A 22,240-nucleotide genomic window follows, 5' to 3' on the forward strand; every position below is an offset into this window, starting at 1 on the left:
GTCAGAACAGATTTTTGGAAGGATGGCGGAGGAGAGATGTGAGAGGGAGGAGACGAGTGTGAGGGATGTATATGTGGAGCTGGAAGTTGAAAACAGCGCAGAGCTCAGGCTTAGGCAACACAAACAAGAGTGTGTCAGAATATTTCCACACTAGCAGGAGACACCAGGGGGGACGGTTACAGTGAGGAGATAACGCTGCTATCTGCATTACTCAATGCTGACTGAGATTTTTATCACCATGTTCCGTCTGATAATCACCAAAGAAAACCTCAAGAGGGATTTAGAGTGGAAAGTAGCACTATTCAAAACAACTTGATTCTTAAAGTTCAGAAATTATTTTGAAAAATAAAAATACTGAGCGGCAGAAGCTCAGTCTGTAAGGACTCGGGTTGGGAACCAGAGGGTCGTCAGTTCAAGTCCCAGTACGGGCCAAAAGTATGGGAGTTGCTGTGGCTGCTGAGAAGCTGCCAGGTCACTTCATGAGTACTGCCGAGGTGCCTTTGGGCAAGGCACCGAGCTCCCAACAGCCCTGGCGCGCTCCCAGTGTAGCCGCCCCCACTCTGACATCTCTCCACTAATGCATGTCCACAGGTCCTGTTTGTGCATGAGTGTGTTTCAGGCCTACGTGTGTGAGAAGCATGTCTCTCAATAACAGAGTGTAAACCTGTATTTCCCATCAGGGATTAATAAAGTATGACAAATTAGAAAAAAATCTGAAAAACATAATTTTCTACAGTTTGGACAGCGATATGTTGTATTATCCAGTGAGTATGGGGACTTAAAAGAGATGGACTCAAAATAAAATATATGATTTTATTAAAGATATGAAGCTGCAGAGATGTTATTATTATATTTTTTGTTTGGATGTGGCTCAGTTGGTAAGTCACTTCAGTTCACTCCAATTGGCCAGTGCTACAAGTTTTGTTCGGTGCGCTGAACTGAACATGTCTTAAACCAGTTCTCAGTCAGTATCTCAGCCAACACACTCAAGAGGGGGCTTACATGGGCCTGGCATGGGATAAGTAGACTTCAACTGTGTATGAGCTTAGAGTTCACTTTTAACTGGGTCCAAATGGGTAACCCCAGACGAATTCACACTGGTAGGAAAAGAACACACCATTTTAGACACACACATGGTCACTAGACAGTTCTTCTTTAGGCCAGAATAATAATCTGTTTCATCAGGGCTGTCCCCATGGAAACGTAAAAGAATAGTTATTTGTCCTGGAGTGAGGTTGTATAAGATACTTATCAATAGTAGCTGTATTAGCTACAGGAGATGCTGATCTTCATGGTCTCTAAAATGAAAGAATAATGGTGGGGATCCTGCACAGGAGCTTCACACACTGCTGTGGATTGCTGCAGTTGGGGTCATTTGTACTGCATAGTTAGATAATTTGAAGAATAAACAACCTCAAAAGCTATTTCTGGGCAAGTAGACACTACATACACTACATTGAGAAATGTTTCAGTGCATTAGTTTATTAAGCAGCTACCTGCGACACAACATGTATATATTCCTCTGACAGCTAAATGATTTTCTAAACTGGGTTTGCTGGGTGAATTAGACAACACTAGTAGACCATGGATTAAATCCCAGGCTGATGAAATACACTTAAAATACTTTACTTAAACACCAATTCACCACGACAACCTTCCAACTTTAACATTTTAACTCGTCTCATTCAGGGCAATGTGCTTCCTTTACTGGCACTGGACACAAATCATCAGGTCCAATGTGAGGTTTGAGGTTCTTAAGATTATCTCATCAGGTTCTTCCACTTGTAGAATAAACATATCAGTATTTTTGAAGTCCTGAATAAGATTCAGGAATAGTATTGTTTAAGGTTTGGCAAAAAACAGCGCTGACTGCTGACAGGAAACACACACAGAAAACTCAATACTTTCAATCTTCTCCACAAAACTTGCAGAAAAATAACGTCACACTACCTCTCCTGCTCTGACAACGAACAGAAAAACAAGTTGTTCAAAACATTCAGAAGACAAAGACCAAACCAGGTGTTTTGAGCGGGGGGACATTGCCTGTTGGATGATGCTTCAAGAGCAGATTAGGGTAGAACTCAAAAAATCTGTCCAATACTGCGTCCTCTTATCTGTTCCCTTCTTTATGAAAGGTTTTTTTTTGTTTTTTTGGATAGATATGTGCTTTCAGAATGAATGCAGATGCAGCATTGTTACTTACCAACAGGCGAGGGAGTGCTGCCGCTGCTGGACGGCTGCTGGATCTGCAGCCTCTGCGGAGACGGCGGCGGGAGCTGTGGCAGGGAGCTGATGATCGAGGGGAACAGGAAGGGATACACTCCGGGTGTGTAGCGCCTCATCTGGACCAGCGGAGGACTGCTGCGGGGCTGGGCGCGGCTGGCGGTCTTCATCACAGCGACGGGCGGAGGCTGCACTGAGCACTGAGCGAGCTGAGGTCTGGCGTGGCTGGGAGGCCATCGGGTGAACCCTGGCTGTGGTTAGTGTGTCTGGAGCGGGTGTGGTACCACCTCAGCACTCCAGAGATGCATGGTGGTGGGGTTTACCGTCACCCAGGTCGACTTAGAGGCTGCTTTCATCAACACTGTAACACAGACACGTGGAATATACGAGTCGTTATCTCTGTAGCTCTTTGAACAGCAGGTGATGACTGAAAATGTGCATGAATGGAAGTACAATCAACGTCAACATCATGAGAAACTCATGGGACTAAACTGGATAGAAAAGTGTCGCACGGTCAAATTTTATTAGTGGATGGGTCTTTTCCTGCCTCCTAGTTTCCTCTCAGTGTCTTCTACAAATTCTCTCAGTTGATTCTTCACATATTCAATCCCTGTTTTTGAGCATATGCACTTGAACAAAGAAGGTAATATTATAAAAGAGACGTTATACAAATATACATACAAGACATTTTCAAAGGCATAATACATCCGCTAGATAATCCTGTGACTTCCTCTCACATCTAGAGGCATTTTAGGAATTATGCACAATGTTTTTGTGAAGATCATGTATCTAGCAGGAACACTGAAGACATTACTTTTGCTACATTCAGGTTATGATTGTAAACCTCTTCTGGTGAAAATGAGGATAAAAGAATCATGGTCACAGCTGCACCCCTGTGACTTTTTTGTGGACAAAATGTTAGCAGGGTTAGCAGCCAGAGCTAGCAGGTTCCATCACATTTTAAACTTAAATTACAACATTAGTCTCACTTTTAGGTGACATTCAGCGAGGATATTGTGAAGGGCAGCAATCACTGTGAAAAAAAGGCTTTTAGTGTCCCTTTAAGTTCAGGTACAAATGCAAAGATTCAGCAGTTCAAGGGGAAGTGTACACACAAAGGGAAGGAGGAAGTGTACATATATACACTTCCCTTCCGGTAATAAAAATGCATTCTATGTTTTTTTTTAAGGGGCACTCTTTTCTAAGTGGACTCTGTGAAGGAAAACATCCGTAACCGCTGAAGAAAGTAGTGTGTCTTTTTTTTTTAAATATTTTTTTGGGGGTTTTTTGTGCCTTTATTTGAGAGATAGAACAGTAGATAGAGTCTGAAATCAGGGAGATAGAGAGAGCGGGGAACGATATGCAGGAAAGGAGCCCCAGGTTGGATTCAAACCTGGGCCGCCCGCTTGACCACAGCTTCCATACATGGGGCGTGCGCACCAACCACTGCACCACCAGCGCCCCTTGAGTGTCTTTTTTTAAGATTGAACTTCCTCGACAGGGTTCATTATCTATTCCTCTTCTCAGTTTGAAGTATTCTGGAACAAACAGGTCAACATTATCCAACTGAGGGGGTCAACAGAGGACTTATCATAGTACTGCTGATAGTTTAAAGGCTATAGATTTGGACTAAATAACACTAAAAAGAAAACGTTACAACCTACATGTAGAGAAGAAAAGGCAAACAGAGTTGCTTTAAAAATGTTAAAGCGAATGGAGGTGGACAGATTCTCCTGAAAATACGGCCCGACATGTTTATACCGCAGCTTCTCTGCTGTTATTGACTCCGCAGCATCTCTGCATCTCGGGTCTTCTAAGTCGGGTGACTTCTAAACACGCTCCTTTAAGAAAACTTTCTTTGCTTCATTGTGGGGAGAAACAGGAGGCAGCAGTGCAGCGTGAGAATAATTCATGAGGCTTAATTTAGAAATGTAGCTCGTGCTGCTGGAGCCGATAGAAACCTGATAACAGCGCGGGGCCGGGCACGAGCGGAATAAAAATAGAAAGGCGTTAAAAACAACAAGTTAGTGCACACAGAGGAGTGACAGTTTGATGGAGCTGCTCACATGAGCTCCTGCAGCAGCTGCTGACAGCTAATGTTACAGTTCTAAACAGAGCATTGTGATGCGAGTGTAATGGATTAAAAGGAGAAATCCTTCTCTGATATGATGCACTGAAGCGTGCATAAAAGTTGACAGAGTTGCTTACTTAAGAACATTTGTACGCTATTGTACTGGGGATTGCAGCAACGACGTGCAGAGTTCTGCATTATTCACAGAACATATTTTGGGCTTTTCATCAAGGACATCTTATTTTTGGCATGATTATGCTGCACAAAACAGTACAGTTTCTCAATTGTGCATTTGACTCCTTTCATCTGTGCATGTGTTCTGTTTGAAGCTCCATGAAGGCTCTTTGAGAATCATTTGTATCCATATATTAACTCGTGCTACCTGCATCCATTTCTTTACAATGACTCAATCCTTGGAAATTGTTTTCATTTCAATCATTAAAAACCATCATCTTGGAAAATGATCTCAGAACTTATTATATAAACATTAGTATTTAAAAGAGACGAGATGTGGGGAGGAGAGAGTGGGGGATGACATGCAGCACTGACTGATGTCAGAGTCCAACCCATGGCTGCTGGGACGAGGACTATGGCCTCTGTACATGGTGCGCGCAACATGGCCACCCAACAGCAACAACAACAAGCTCACTTCTAACCGATCCCTGGAGGTGTTACAGTAGTTTGCAGATTGAAACACAATGATAAATGGACTTGAGCTTGTATAGTTCTTTTCTAGTCTTCTGACTACTCAAAGCGCTTTTACACCGCATGTCACACCTCCACATTCACACACTGATGGTAGAGACTGCTGTGTAAAGTGACAATCAAATGTACCTAATCCCATTCATACACATGCACACGCTGCAGACGAAGCAGCGGGAGCAACTTGGGGTTGATAGTCTTGCCCAAGGACATGTTGCCGTCCTTGATACAACCAACTCTACCACTGAGCCACCTGCCGGAACAAATGAGCAGTAGTAGTAATAGTAATAGATGCAGTAATACAGCTACCAGGCAAATACAACTAATAATCAGCATAAAAAGAGCGATAGGCTAACATTACTCACCATCTCCATCAGCTTCAGCAGAACATCACAGGACTCGACAACATCTACTCCTTCAACAGTTTTGATAATCTAGTCCAGCTCGTCTAACCAGGAGAGTTTTACCTTCTCATCACTAGAACCTCCCCTTTTGCCAAACTGGTCTTGTACCATAGTGCAGAGAGCGTTTCTTGGCCTACATGCGTCACTACTTGGAGGAGCATTAAAAGCCCCTCTGGCTCATGTGCTGACTCACTAGCTTGTAAACTTCTGTATTTCTCTGAGTGGTGTACCAGCATTTGACAAACATGCTCATCTACCCAAATTTCAAAGATGCATTTGAACTCCTCTGTGCTCCAAGTCAAGCCACGACTTATTTTCTTTGTAAGTTAACAAGCTAATGTTAGTGAGCGTCTTGGAGTCATCCAAACAGCAAACCGTATGCATGCCATTTGTTATCCTATCCTGGGGAAAGGATGCTGTTACATAATAGTGTAAGGACAGCCCAGGCTGTGTCCTTTGGGCCGCTTTATAATCAGTGTGAACACAAAACAGCCAAGGGAAAAATGCAACAATGCATTCTTTTATCATCTGAATCAGAACAAAGCAAACAAGCTACAGGTGGGAAAGTACCCGTAGAATATATTTTGTATATCACCTATCACTTGAGTAAGATGATGCCATGTCTTCTTTAGGTCTTTTTTTTTTTCCCCCCCATGCAATATGCTGTAAATCAGCCATCCAACATCCTCCACTGTACTGTACATGTGTATGTGTGCAGCACCGCTCTGTGTTTATCTCTGTTCCTCTAGTATCTCTCTCCCCTCTCCCTCCAGCAGCTCTCGCTCTGATAGATGGAAGCTCTCTCGATCTTGACCCCTGGCATCTGGATCTCCGCCATAATGACTGGGCCAAGTGGTGCTAACATGCCTCAGAGAAAGGTCAATAGACCTGAATGGCAATACAGGTATCGACAACGTCATCCGTCAGAGGCTGGAGGGGCTTGAACAACGGCATGACAACAATTGATTGTACATCAGTCAGTGTGGGATCAATTGTGAAATCATTCCTGCATCATTTCCAGTTGCAGGGGAATCAAAGCGAGCCGCCTCTGCACCCTTAAGGGGCGAGATGTATGACAGCTCTCACCTAATCAGACAAACTGCACAAACACATTACCTTCATTATACATAGAGGAGATATGCAGGCTTCTCCCTGTGCATTATTCATTATGCTACATGAAGGGAGCCCCTCAGTGTGGTAGACATGCAGGGAGCGCCCGTTTCATGTGGAGTGTGGAGTGTGGAGCTGCTCCAGCTGGGAGTCTGGGGACCCGTTCTATGTATCATGGTGTTACAGTACAACTGGTTTCATTAATTCACATGCACCCCTGGTCATAACAACATGAAACACTCCACACCCACATGCCTGCACTGCGGAAAATATAGTCATTATCTCAGACTGTACTGGCGGTTTTCTTGGAGAAAAATGATCCTAAACAAAAAAGAAAATAAAGAAAGGTAAGGTTGCTATTAAGATCAGCAACTGTCATATAAAGAACATAGCTTATTATAAGTTCATGAATAATTGATAAAAACAGGAGTACTTGTAAAAGACTCCAGACATCAGAATAAAAACTGACTTTTTAGGGGGAGAAAATAACACATACAGTAAGCGTCATACTGATGGTGGGTGGCTGCTTTCAGAATTATTCTTTACCTCTTAATCTATTTATTTAATCTTGATAGATCAGACCAAATGCAGCCAACAAGCTACCCCAAGTTTTAACTATATGCAGAAGGGTTAACACCGGTGTGACGTGACTCCAAATTGTGAACAGTAAATAGAGTCAGCTGAAGTTTCATCATTTAAAATCAAGTCATGTTCTGAGAGTACAGTGAGCACAGAGAAAATGGTTTCATAGCTAACATGATAAAACATATTGGCGGTATTGCTCGTTAAATGCTGAGCAGGTTTATTTTGCAGAGAGCTCAGCTCCCCAAACTCTCTGATACCTGTCTGGCAGAGTGACAGGCTCAGAGAGGTGTCCAAACAGGGAACTCTTCCTCTGGCTGTTATTATCTCCACACAGAGGCATGCCGGGAAAAATGTCTGAAAGCTGCTCCTAATCATGCTAAGTGTGACTAACCAACCTTGGCCACCGTCTCCTCGGGACACACACGTATGGCTGTGATGATAACTTCTGAAGGAAACACGGTTACAAGCAGCCGGTTCAGGCCTTTGTCGCTGCTGTGATGTGTTCATGTATTTCTGCAGCGGGTACAGTATGGATGCAGAAAGCCACAAACACGGTGCAGGACATGGTTTCTGTGATTGTTGCTGTGGCATATAAAAAATAAAAAATAAAAAAAAAGAGTAAAAGCAGATGACATCACATTAGGAAAATAATTCAATAAAAAGAAGGTTTTGGACAAAATTTGAGACAGTAAAAAAAACTTTTCCTCTATCAAAAAGTTTATCCAGCAGTCTAAATGCTTCAGAAAAACCTGAAGCATGCACTGCTGTGTGCTACAAAAGTAGGCCAATCAGGGTGAAATATCAGGTTTAAAGGGAGTCTCTGTAGTTTCTCAAATTTTTCTCTGAATTTCATGTGCACGTGACTTCAGTATGCACTACCTTCCTCATTCAGGTTGACAAAAATTACGAGTTCATATTTGGAATCATACTGTCTGAGGAGCAGCTCATTTTCAGGTTCCAGTTATTTTTGGGGCCTTTTTGCCTTTACTTTGATAGGACAGATGAAGAGAGACGGGAAACGTTGGAAGGAGAGAGTGGGGCGAGGGCCGAGGTAGGATTCGAACCCACAGCCGCTGCGACGAGGGGCTGTAGCGTCTGTACATCGGGCGGGCGACAAAACTGCTAGGCCATTGGCGCCCCCATCTTCAGGTCTTTTAATTCCCTTTTCATGCAGTTATGCATTCTTAAATTTGCAAGTGACTCTAAATTCCGATCAAGCTACATGATGTCCAAGCGTCCTTTAGAACATTTCTCTTTTCAGTGCCTTGATGTTAAAATAAGCTACAGTAAATTACAGTAAAATCTAAAGAAAGAGGAGCTCAGTCCTATTTCAAATTTTCTGCACCGAATGTGGATTAGAGCTTCTCCAATGCAGCCTGTCAGCCCTATCAGCGCTCCCGTTTGACACAGAAGGGAAACTGTATTCATGCAGATACACTAACTGCTAATCGTGACACATTTTCAGCTTTCAGCTCAAAAGAAAACATACTTAATGTAATGTGTGATGTTATCATCAGTGTCAACACAACTAGACAAATATTCTTCAGCGACCAGCAGCTGACAGACAAACAGAGCTTCCATCAGGACTCTGACGTCTAATATGCTGAGCATTATGTTTCTCGTTTCATCAGGGCGAGGGATGGGGTCATTACATAATGGTGTAATTAGTGGGGTTTGCTATAAAAACAGGCTCAGGAAAGCACAGTGCCTGATAAGATGCCAATAAAGAGGGGAGGCGCAGCATGTTAACACCAGCTCTGAGGGACATAAGCCCCCTTTTAGATTTGAAGAGAAACACTTAAAGACCAGCCATCACAGCTACATCCTCGGCTGTTTTCATAAACTCCCAGCCACCCCGAGCTGTCCGTCCCCTCGCTGAGCCTGGATCTGAGCCAGGCACAATATTGTTTCATTTCTCACCGAGGCTTCAGAGGAAAGAGGCCTTTTCTCCTCCTGTCTCACACTCACAGATCTACAAACTCAGCTCTTTATCGCAGCTTTCCACACAACAGCAACAAAAAAGGGGGAAAAAAAAAAAAAAAAAACATATTTCAGCTCCATGTTTGGCTTTTCACGCTTGTTTTCTGTCACCACCGAGTGCTCAAGTTAGGAGAGCCTCGTTCACACCCTAAGGGGCTCAGCCCGCCCCGCTCATCACCTTGTTTAGTACGAGCTGTACTGGCAACAGTGGCTGCGTCTTTGTTTCCTGTTTCCCCCCTCAGCATCCTGTTGTCTGCTTTGCATGGAATAGCCTTGTCCTCAATAGCGCCGTTGTCCTGATTAAGCTCTATCCGTCCAATTAGCTCTGCCTGCTCATGAGCTCCGGCGAAAAGTTCTCAAGTCTGAGAAACTGTTTCGGGAACACTTTCCTTGAGGAGCATGGTGATGCATTACAAGCAGATTATAGATCCAGCTGAAGCAGTGATAAACCTGAGGGTAATCCGGTCCTCCAGACTCGAGAAAATCTGTGAAAATCTCTGAGGTACAGCAGGAAGCTCTGCGGAAAGAACGATGAGGAAATGTCAGGTTGACTACTAGAGGTGCTGTGTGTGTGTCAGAGGTCAGAATGATTTTCTTTTCATCTGCCAAGGGGACGTTAAAGCTTGAATGATGTGTAATTTTTCTTTTAAACCCTCACACAGGCAGAGTCTTGACATAAATCTGCATCAGCTCCTCAGAAAAGAAGAACATTTATCTAATCGGCTAATTAGACTGCATTAAGAATAGACACAGCCTTTGGTTATTCATGTGAAGCTAAAGTGGGAATGCTTTAAATCTAAAAAAGTTATTTCTAGTAGCCAGATGGGGCGACCCCGCTTGTTGCCAAAAGATGTATTGATCTGAGAAAAATTGATATCATCTCAGCCAAGTTATACCTCAGTAAACCTTTACTAAATGAGTTAATGGTCCTATATCTATTTTCAGGCGCTTGAATGTTTAACATTTAAGTTATAGACCTTTTTGGGGTCAAATAGGCATAAAATCAGGGTAAGCTATAGGGTGTGGCTACATCCTGGTTGTAACGTGGTGGGTACAGGTGGAGATGCTATAGCGGCAGGTAGCGATTAGCAGAAGTCTCGGGATAGCTGGTTAGCGTTGGACAGTTGACAGACAACAGAGTGGGGATTTCCACACTGCACTTTCATTCTGCAATATTCAATATCGACCACACAAAGCCAGGTCTCTACGGCGCTATATTCGATGATGCTTGAACAGTAAAACAGAAATAAACTGCACCAACTCATCACTGAGGTTGAAAGTCCTCTCACGGTCTAACACACAGAAAAGATGGCTGTCAGAGATCAACAACTTTTTCCATCGTAAACTCAAAACATCACATGGGCACCTCTTTTGTGGTAATACAACAATATTCTGTTACAAGGTCAAAAGGTGAAGCAATGTGCAACACCGCTGAGGTCCAAATATGGTCAGTGACCGTGAAGGCCGAACTTGAGGCTTTTGGTTGTTTAATTGGCTCTTCATGTTAACAAATCTGTCTTTATGGCTGCATTCACAATGCAAGTGTAAAATCAAAGTGTGCAGTCCTAGCTGCAGCTGTTTTTTCGTTTTGGGTCATGAGTTAAACTTTTTTTAAATTGCAGTTTGCTCTGAATTTTTAATAAATGCTGTTCTGCTGACAGCAGACTTGTCTATGGTCGTGAAAGCCCGGGTCTGTTGAACACAGTTTGTCATGTAAGCTCCCTCTCCCGCCCATGCTGCCAGCGAGTGACGTCTAAAGTCCCAATGCATTCTGTCCTGGCTGTTCAGACTGACTTTGCTTCACTTAAAATCTGACCTGTACCTAATTTGGGAATCCTTGCAAGAAAGTGGCCCACATCTTGTTCTGTTCATACTCTCATAAAAAAAAATCTGATCCGAGTCCAGTCAGAGCAATAATCAGCTTCAGGTCACTTTGAATATCTTAATATCTTAAATAGCTTGGAGTGAGTCACTATGTGAAGTATTCAAGCAGTTATAAAGAATTTACTGCAGGTTATGCAGAGTTCTCACAGATTGTGATAAATATGCTTTGGATCATCCTCTATTTAGCTTCTCATGTAGTTTCTTTTATCATGTTGCCTTTTAGCAGCTGTTGATAGTCTGCTGTCTTCCTTTCTAGCAAAGCTGCAACCTCCGGTGTTGAAAAATGAAACCAATGCGGAAGTGCAAAATCCTGCAGTCTGTCGAGTTTCCTCTTGAGGCTGGCTCCACGAGCCCCAGAAGTCACATACACACCACATTCAAAAAGCCAGTTTTTACAGCATAAATAAACATGCTTACAGCCTGAAAATAAATCGGTATTGGTCAGATTAGTTATTGTCATCATGGGCACACACTGTACAGGGGTGACTGTCCATACGTTTGAGTAACATATGTCGGTGAGGGTTCAAGGAATTGTCATTAAACTGTTAGAGGTACAAAGAGGGAATAAAAAGAGTCATTAAACAGAAAAAGGATTAAAAGGCAAAATTAATAAAGTATTTTCAAAAAGCAAGACGTGCAACCAACAAACATTTTTTTTTTGTCCACAGAATAAAATGAAGATAGAACTCAATCTTATTCAGATGATTAATTCCTGCCTAAAACCAAAGTGATCAATAACGGAAATACTGTGCAATAATCTGCATATATTACAATAGATGGATTTCCTTTTAAATTTACATATTAATGACAAAGCCCTGAGCAAATCCAATAATCTTTTCAAAACTGGGTCATGTTTTATCAGAATTTCGAGGTGTAAATGAATAATAGGTACAGGAACTGAAAGTGCTCTGCTTGATTTCTTTAGGGGGGCTGCTGGGTAAAATAGTTTTAAGAGACATTTCAGGGTCAATTGGCCCAATCAAATTACATACAGGAGTGTTATTCTAACTGACAACAGAAAGGGTTCCTACAGAGATTTTTATCTTTTATGAAGGAGTGAGATGCTTTTTTTTTTTTTTTTTTTTTTTTTACTGTTAAAAGTTTTTACGTCAGTCTCTCTTTCAAGCCACCAAACTCCATCAACAGTGACTTTACCTTGGTGAACAAAGGAGTTGTTGCCTCGGCTCTTTTCTGTGTGTTATTGGGTGTTACACAAGTTTCTGTTTGATCCAAACCTTCCATTTAAAACATTAACATCGCTTAATAACACATACAAACTACATGATGGAGGCAGTGGGAGACCAGTAACTCACATGTTTTGATGAAAATACAAAATACATGTTTTTGTGTTATTGTCTGCAGTCTGACGAAATGTTCAGGAGCAATTCCAAAATGTTTGCAATGATCAGTTTAAGACCCAATCATATATGAAAATGAAGCCCGGGCTTTAAAGGAACAGATTTCCCTGAAACCTGCATGCATGTGCAGTTCCTCATCATTACAGTTTCTAACGTTAAGACTGATCTTACACTTACCTCTTACTGCTAATACTGCATATACTTTTACCATTATGACTGACATATATTAGCTATGAATCTTAATGTCTGTGTAGGTTCTCATTCATCCAGGTCAGGTTAAATTTGAATCTTCATCCAAATGCAACTAGACTGGTTGAAGATCTAGGAAGCGTCTCACCTCTCCTCTGAAAGGCTTATTCAGTTCTAAACGATCTGGATACATCGTTGCTCTGTTTGTCTCTATCCTCCTCCTTCCTGCATCCTACTCTAGCTTACTCTCCAAGACCAGTTTCTGCAGACGGCTGCTCATCACGAGTCTGGATCTGCTCGAGGTTTCTGCCTCCCTGTAACTTTGCTAAATGTTGCTAAGTGCTGTGCTAATGATGAATTATTGGTGGGTCTTTGCAGCTATTTCACCTGCTCTTTTCTAAAGTGTCTTGAGATAACGTTTGTTATGAATCGGTGCTATTCAAATAAAGATTGATGTGTAATAATATCACCCAAAAAGATTTTTAGAAACGCACTTTGATTTCCATTAAAACTTCCACTGTAATGAGATAGTCATGCAACGGCTTGAGGCTCAAGAGGAATTAATATGAAAACATTTTTGTCCCCCTCCCCTTAATTTTCCACCACATAAAAACCCAAACCTGCAATCCCATTTTTTCTCAATCCCCAGAAGGATCTACACCTTAACCCCCCCCCCAAAAAAAACCCATCCGTGTTTATTCCACTTTCCTCATGGATTATTCTTTTGGATGCTTCCAGTCTGAGTGTGAGGCTCTTTGTTCCACTCGGTCCCTGTGGCTGGTTAACAGCAGTGAGCTTCCTTTACTGGTATTTTTATGCAAATAAGATGAGTGAAAAAAAACTGCTGAATGGAAACTGCATTTTTAGATAATAATTTAGGAAAAGTGTTTTAAGTTTGTACAGATGCTGGAGGCTAAAGCGTTCATAATACTAAATTGCAGTTGAGAAGCATTTGTCAATACAATGACACACCGAATGTTTGGATCCAGTCTGATGAAAAGTCTAACGGCTGTTTACGACAGCTAAAAAGTGACTTTAAACAACAACTTTGCAAAACCTCCGACTATTCATACGATTGTTTCTTTGTTCATTTCTCAGGACTGTGAAATATGGCTGTAAAAACTCCAACTGCTGTTTGACATGAATGTGTTTTTGACAGTCGGGGAGCTTGTTTGGATGCCTCAACTCAGTCATATCATTTTTTGTGACATGATGATGCTCATTACGGAGCAGACGCTCAGACATCAGGCAGCTGGAAAATAAGGGAAGAAGCCAGGCAAACTGTGTTGCCTTCAAAGTCACTCAAAATCATGGTCACAAGAGTGGCAGCGGGGAAACAAGCGCAGTGTTTGGCGATAAGCTGCATACAGCCTGGTATTAAGTAGCCCCACTCAGGATTAGTGGATGAGATTTGTGGCTGTAAACCAGTGGTTCACTCATTGAGCTAAACCCCAAACGATGCAGAAGTCGAGCTAAAAGGGCAATATACTCGTTAACCCACAGATACACATTGTGATGTGTCAGCCTGTTTCCACCCCCAACATCTCGATCAGGTGTAAGACGCTACATATGACATGAAGGTTTCCCTCTGGTGTCATTCATCGAAGCTTTTCTATAGAACCCATTTTCCAAGCCCAACCACATCCCCTTCCAGAGAGGGGGCGTGGTCAGACACAGCTCATTTACATTTAAAGCTACAGACACAGAAACAGCCTGTTCTGAGCAGGGCTGAAATAGAGCGGTTTATAGGCATGATCAAATACAGGATCAGAGTGGATTTAGAACAAGAGACTTCACAGACATGTTTTGTGGAGCTCTGAGACTTATTTAGACTAGTTGAAAAGGAGGATGATATGGGACCTTTAAGGTTACAGATTGTCAGAAGCGTCAGTCTGTACATGCATGGTTTTAGGAGCAAGTTTGCAATAGTAAGTAGTCTTCATTCAGTGGAGAAGAAGAGAAGGCTTGCTGAGAAATACTACAAGTTGCATGAATGTTTTTAAAAAGGGGGTCCCCGATTGTCATGTCCACACATCTGCATTTGAGAAGTTTGAAGTGAATGGTTGCAAAATAAAATCCAAAATTCTCAACATGACGACAGCAGTAGAGAGGATGAGTTAGGAGAGAAGATTTTCTGTGTTGAAGCCGAGATCCAACACAAACATTGAGTCAGGAAATGTCATGGTATAATAATAGTGCTGTGTCATACTCTGGATTAAAAGCAGGGAGCCTCTTTTTCCATCCCGTCTTAATGTTTCTTCCATTACTGAGCGATGTAACGTGGAAGGAAGTGGAAAGTTCTGACTCTGTGCCTTTAGGAACTTTTAGAGGTGCAGATAAAGGCTGAAAAATTTATCCGTTTGCATTCACTAATGCAGCAAACCCCACCCCCAAACATTTTCAGGACATTGTGGAGCAGCTACTCTTCTCACATTTTTGTTCCAGTTTGTCCATCACATTAAAATGATGTTCTGTGTCTGCAGCCTGACCTCTTCACATCATTAGATGATTATTGGTATCAAGACCGGTCTCGAGACCACTTTCTGAAGGTCTCGGTCTTGTCTCGGAATCGAAAGCGTTTTTACCCGGTCTTGTCTCGGTCTCAGACTGGGCGGGACTCTGGATTTTAAATTTAAAAAACCCTCAAGACCATGACTGAGAGACTATTTTTCCAAGTCATCACAGCGATAAGAAGGAAAACGCCTCCTTCTAAAAGAGACGAATAACTGTAAATTAATTTTTATCCTTAAGTTACGGCCGCAACCTTCTCGGTGTACGGTCTAAGTGAGTGACACGCCTGCTGCACACATTTTTCAGTGATATTTATGGTGTTGTTGTCTAAGTCTCGCCTTGCCTTGGTCTTTGTCTTAACTCAGTCTGGATCCCTAAATGTCTAAGAGTTGATGATTTATTTAAAGGACGAAAAATTATTTAAAAAAATATTTTTAGGCCATATGGCCCAGCCCTACATTCAAGTGCTGCACACATTTAGCTGCCTGCACATTATGTTTAATAAATAAGAATAACAATCAAACATCAATCCACATGTAACATATATCAAATCACAAATGATCACATGGTTGGAGTTTGAGTTCTTTGGAAAGAATAAAACACAGGCTAATGACTAAAAATGACTGATTTTTATCTTTATTTTAGTCAAACCTGAAGTTGTCAATGAGTGTACCTGGTGCAGATGTTTGATCAGTAAAGAGCAGATATAACATCAGCTTTAGTGAGGACTGAAACATTTATATGATCACATGAAGTCAAGTTAAGGTCGACTCCAATACAGGAAAACATCACTGCTTAAATGTGTTGAAGCTTCACACAGACCTCCGCTGAGCAAAACCAACCTAGCACAAGTTCAAATTCACTCTCAACACCGACTGTAGTTTCCCAGCTCATGGAAATGAAATCAAAGTGACGGCAGAAGCTGTTTGGTTACTGGAAGATTACTGATCATGAACGTCACACAGAAATGTTATTAGGCGCTGATTTGTTTGTTGTCAGACTAAGCATGTACAGTACGAGCTGTCAAGCAGTCAGTCAAGTCAAAGAGAGAGCTTCAGATTAATCTCTCCGAGTACATGAACACATCCTGCTACCGCTACACAGATGTCAAACATCTCAAGTAAATATCTGCTGGGTTTCTAGTGTTTGCAAAACTCATTAAAATATTATCTTCCCATTTATGATGAATCCATATCATTTTTTTTTTTTTTTTTTACGAGTCTGGTTTATTGAGTTGTTTTCATGCTTCATTTATGATTTGCAAACAGGCGGTAAAGCCGGCTGTAAATCCCCTCATTCTGTCAGCGAGTGACTCACACTGACTCGACAGCACACTTCATTTGGTGATCATCTTGGCCATCATTACAGGCCAAACAAACAAACGCCACAGTGTAATGGATTAGATATGCAGCAAAAACTGGGCCAAGTGGAGCGGGTGGAGTTTGTGTTTGAGCGGGCGATGGAGGGAGGTGGCGGGGGGGGGGAGCTGTGATGTGGCATAACTGTGGTGGAAAAAATCCTTTGAAGGCGTCAGAGCGTGGACAAATTAAAAAAAAAAAAAAAAAAGACAACTCCGTCCCATCCGATTCTATTAGGAGACAAAAGCAACATTAAGTGATGCAGATTAACATCGCGTCTAGGAGTAATAACCATGATCAAAGATGGAGAAATGGGGCGTTTGGAAACATCTCCACTTAACTGCAGCTCCTGCATAAAGCTGGGGGTCGTACAGCTGTCACGGCTCCCCCTCTGTCTCCCCTCTTCTCCCCTCATTCCCCTCTTTTATGTGTTTTTTTTTTTCTCCCCCAGATCCTCCAATGCCAGAAGCACACAATGTGCGCTGGAGCCCTGAGGAATAGTGCATCAGCTCGATGCCAAAGTGAGAAAACAAAAAAACAACAAGCAGGCGGTGGGAAGGAGATTAACATATAACACAGAGGAGAGAAAAGAGCTCCATTCATCAAACATACAGAGTTTGCTGCACTAAAGAAGCAGACGCAGAGACCATACAAGCAGAGGGATCCCACTGTATAACTACATATACACAACGTGCACAGTCGTATACACACAGGGGTCGAGGAGGCATGATTTTAAACAGCAATTGAGTCATGCCGTCTCTACTATTACATGGTGTTAAACCTGATACCAAATATAATCTCAGTAAGAGCCTTTTTCTGTCAATTCAAGGGGACAACATCTAAAGTATCCTGACTTAACATTGTCCAACTATAACCTCGGTGTCTGTAAAAGGGGGAAATCTCCTTGACATGTTATCAAAGAAAAAAACTGACAGTTGATGAGGATTTACAGGCAACAACGCAGGACGTCTGCACAATCAAACACTCTTCAAACAGAATTAGTCTGTGCACAGAAGGAGTGTAGACATCTCTGTTCGAAGTAGGGATGTTCCAAGGTGTCTGAATTAAAATGTTTGTTGACCCAACCAGAAAATTAGACTAAACTTGTCTGAAGGTATGAGAAACACAACCAAAATTGAGCACAATTTGTAAAAAAAATAATCAGCAGGTCAACAATGCGTTGCTAATGTTAGCATTAGCAGGTCGACATGCGCATGCCCTTTCTAAATGTGGCTAGGGTTACTCTATTCAATATGCCAGTGTGCAGACTGCTTACATTTTCATCTTAATCTTTTACATCAATATACTGCCAAACTGTGCTGCTCCTAAGAGATGCAATCCGTTTACTGTGCTTGTTTACATCCAGGTAGAAGGGCCGAGAGAGCGGGCCCAATCAGAGGAGCCACAGCAAGTTTATGGCTGTAGACCTGGCTGGTGGTGGGTTGCTGCCCGGAAGGTTGATCACAACATTTGACCAACACTAAAGGTCCAAGATATGAAATATTAGTAATTAATTAATTTAGTTAGTAAGCTAGTAATTCTGTTGCCTACAAGCGAGGGTGATGACACTTAACCTTTAAGTCAACTCAACACGCACAACCCCCCCGTCCAAAGCTGTTTGGACATCTCTATAAACTGCATACTTGTGGTCACACTAAAAAAGGTAGACACTCTGTCACTCTGGTGAACAGTTCACTCGGCCCAGAGTGTCACAGACAGTTTAAGTGCCAGTCATTTGACTTTAAACTTTTCTCACTCCCTTTCACTTACTCTCACAGTTTAAAAGCAGCCTGTTGTTAATACGTAAACATCAGAATCTATTGCTCTATGAGGACTACTGTACAGCCACATATAGGCCAAACAACAGGCCACCATTGCCCTGTCTTTAATCTTGACCCTGAGTATTAATATAGTTTGAATTGAATTATATTGGGATTTGGGACTCTTGGGAAAAAAATGGCTGAAAACACTCATGCATTATGACTACGCTGGATTAGCACAGATACTAGAGGTGTAAGGTTCCAACTAAAAATACTGCTGCCATTCTTTGTGCTCAAATCAAGGAACATACAACCTCAGAAACAAAACCAAAGGTCATTCAAAATTCAAGTCTGAATTCCGAGTTTGAGTCTCAGGCTAGATTTATCTAACCTGATTTTGTCTACGAGAACACTTAAAGGCTTAATATGCCATTTTTCACACTTAAATGTAATAGAAATCAAGTATATCCTCTGAAAATAACTAAGTCATGACTGTCTGGCAGACCAGCAACTTCTGTGTTCTGTCCGGTAAAAATATTATTTTTAATATATCAATGGAGTTTGGTGGCTTTAAGGAGAGCAATGTAGCCACTGTTTACTGGAAATACAAACAGATCAAAAAACTCTCTCTGAAGGGATCCTTTCTGTAATGTTGGACATTAAAAATCTCAACCTGTCAGAGACACACACACATAAAAATAATAATAATCTGCCCAATTTGGCTGCAAGGATCCGTTTGCAGCCATAACATCCCTTTCAGAAATGTACTAAAGAAATGCAACAACTGTTGGTAGCTATAATTTATGTAGACAAGAAAACACATCACAATGGGTTCAGAGTTTAAAAAGTACTACCCTTTGTATCAGCTCTTTATTTCTACAAGGTACAAGTACACATTTCATCCGCCTATCTGAGCATTAAAAATGTTGATCCATCATCTTGCATAGAAAATCAGCTTTCATAACTTTCAGAGCTTAAAACTATTAGCACATGGCACATATATGAGTAAGCACGCTCTGCAGCATCCAAAGTCTGAGGCAGGTGGAGTGTGCAAAATGTAGGTGAAAATGCTGCTGCAGGATGAACTAAACAGCAAAATGGATCATCATTCTCATTTTCGTCCAAGAAACAGGCGCATGCAGCTCTGCCGCCTGAGCCCAGTGACTCATAATCCATGTCGTCTTTCATTTAGCAGGAAGAGCAGTTGGCGTATTGCGATATGGAAATAAGAGGAGCTGATCAAAGCTCTCCTCCCCTGGATGAGCTCCTCATCTGTCTCTCCAAGGACTCCCAGCCTGCCAAGCGCTGCAGCTCCTAATACAGACGTTTCAGCACTCATGCCCAACCAGCCGCCATCATTAAAATTTCATACTGACACGCGGCATACAGAATTCTGCGAGCCCTACAGGCTCCGCTGTATCCACCTGACTAACTCCAACACTCTCTCCCTCTCCCCTCCTCGCTTCAGTCAACTGATTGTACCGGTCTGAGGTCTGAGGAGAGATGCATATCAGTGAATGACTCATTTATCAGAGCTGTATTCAGAGGGAGAGTGATGGTGAAGCAAGCGGTCCAAATTTAGACATTTATCTGATCTCACCTCGTCTCGCACCTACAAGAATCTGAGATGTTGATTAGACGCTGCAAAGAGAAGTTAACGTCCAGCCTTTTAAAATGGATAAACATTTATCTTAAATCAGAGTATTATAGTTTAGGCATAAGTATATTTAAAGGAGACAAGAAAATGTGTTCCATTATATAGTCAGCCAATATTTGACTTCCATTAATGGTATGATCTAATTTACAGTCTGCGTATCATCAACAGTGTGACCAGCATTGATCCAGTACATGGTGTATGTGACCGAGTGTTTATACTCATATTGATGCTAATAAGCTAAGGGCTTGGGTAGCTTGAGCTTTCTCACTCCATGTCCTATTGTTTACGGTGAGAATGCAGACTCAGAGGCCAGAACGAACACCTAGCTGTGGGAGTGTCACCCCTCTGGGGTAGGGGCTACTGCCCTTTGTGATGTCATGAAGGGAAAATCTCCAAATGGCCTGTTTGAGCACACATTTTCTGAAAAGTGGAGCAGGCAAAAGATGGAGAGGATGGACTTTTCTCATCATTGGGGGGTTTATAGACAGACTAAGGACACAAACTAGTGTTAGAAAAACACGGTGAAGTGTATTTTGCATAATATGGGACCTATAAATTCAGCAATTTTTAAAAGTTTTCCAATTTCTCAAATAGATGTCTTCAGCTAACAGCCACACCCCAGGATGTAACGGCTGCAACATAAACCCTTAATATTTGTCAACTTGGTCAACTGAAATACATACTTTCAAACTGGTCCAAAATATATACAGTACTGTGCAAAAGTTTTAGGCAGGTGTGTGTGTGAGTGGAAGTGTTAATAGTTTATTTTCATCAATTAACAAAATGCAGTAAATGAACAGAAGAGAAATCTAAATCAAATCAATATTTGGAGTGACCACCCTTTGCCTTCAAGACAGCATCAATTCTTCTAGGTACACTTGCACACAGTTTTTGAAGGAACTCAGCTGGTAGGTTGTTCCAAACATCTTGGAGAACTAACCACAGATCTTCTGTGGATGTAGGCTTCCTCAAATCCTTCTGTCTCTTCATGTAATCCCAGACACACTCGATGATGTTGAGATCAGGGCTCTGTGGGGGCCATGCCATCACTTCCAGGACTTCTTGTTCTTCTTTATGCTGAAGATAGTTCTTAATGACCTTGGCTGTATGTTTGGGGTCGTTGTCCTGCTGCAGAATAAATTTGGGGCCAATTATACGCCTCCCTGATGGTATTGCATGATAGATAAGTATCTGCCTGTATTTCTCAGCATTGAGGATACCATTAATCCTGACCAAATCTCCAACTCCATTTGCAGAAATGCAGCCCCAAACTTGCAAGGAACCTCCACCATGCTTCACTGTTGCCTGCAGACACTCATTATTGTACCGCTCTCCAGCCCTTGGGCGAACAAACTGCCTTCTGCTACAGCCAAATATTTCAAATTTTGACTCATCAGTCCAGAGCACCTGCTGCCATTTTTCTGCACCCCCACTTCCTATGTTTTCGTGCATAGTTGAGTCACTTGGCCTTGTTTCCATGTCGGAGGTATGGCTTTTTGGCTGCAACCCATCCATTAAGACCACTTCTGGCCAGACTTCTCCGGACAGTAGATGGGTGTACCTGGGTCCAACTGGTTTCTGCCAGTTCAGAGCTGATGGCACTGCTGGACATCTTCCGATTTCGAAGAAATAAGCTTGATGTGTTTTTCATCTGCTGCACTAAGTTTCCTTGGCCGACCACTGCGTCTACGATCCTCAACGTTGCCCGTTTCTTTGTGCTTTTTCAAAAGAGCTTGAACAGCACATCTTGAAACACCAGTCTGCTTTGAAATATTTGTCTGGGAGAGACCTTGCTGATGCAGCATAACTACCTTGTGTCTTGTTGCTGTGTTCAGTCTTGCCATAGTGTATGACCTGTGACATGAAACTGTCTTCCACAACCTCACCTTGGTAGCAGAGTTTGGCTGTTCCTCACCCAGTTTTAAGCCTCCTACACAGCTGTTTCTGTTTCAGTTAATGACTGTGTTTCAACCTACATGTGACATTGATGAGCATTAGCACCTGTTTGGTATAATTGGTTGGTCATACACCTGACTACAATCCTAGAAAATCCCTGACTTTTTGCAAGTGTACCTATAAGAATTGATGCTGGTTTGAAGGCAAAGGGTAGTAACACCAAATATTGATGTGATTTAGATTTTTCTTTTGTTCGCTCACTTTGAATTTTGTAAATTGATAAAAATAAACAATCATTATTTATATTTTTGAAAGCATTCTTAGTTTACAGCATTTTTTCACACCTGCCTAAAACTTTTGCACAGTACTGTATGTCGTTATACATCACTACGAAGTACCTCACTGATAGCAACACATAAGGCATGAAAATATCAAGGCTCTTTCAATATACAGTCTGATAATGGATGACGTACCTTCCAAAGACGATGGAATCACAAGTCTCAAAGCAACTAAAGTGAAAACAGACCTCTCCTCTCTCTCACAAAGCAACCG

The 22,240-nt window shown here is 41.9% G+C and overlaps 1 protein-coding gene across 1 annotated transcript in view; it reads right to left on the reverse strand.

Annotated features, from left to right (window-relative positions):
- The window catches only part of LOC109987541 (retinoic acid receptor beta), a 106,482-nt gene extending 103,910 nt beyond the window's left edge, over positions 1-2,572 (reverse strand). Inside the window, exon 1 of the mRNA XM_020638646.3 lies at positions 2,204-2,572. Within this exon, the coding sequence (XP_020494302.3) occupies positions 2,204-2,393 (190 nt within the window). The 5' untranslated portion in view covers positions 2,394-2,572. The remainder of the gene's footprint in view (positions 1-2,203) is intronic.
- Positions 2,573-22,240: the final 19,668 nt, after the last annotated feature.

The sequence above is a fragment of the Labrus bergylta genome, chromosome 19 (assembly GCF_963930695.1).
Source record: "Labrus bergylta chromosome 19, fLabBer1.1, whole genome shotgun sequence".
Classification (NCBI taxonomy): domain Eukaryota; kingdom Metazoa; phylum Chordata; class Actinopteri; order Labriformes; family Labridae; genus Labrus; species Labrus bergylta.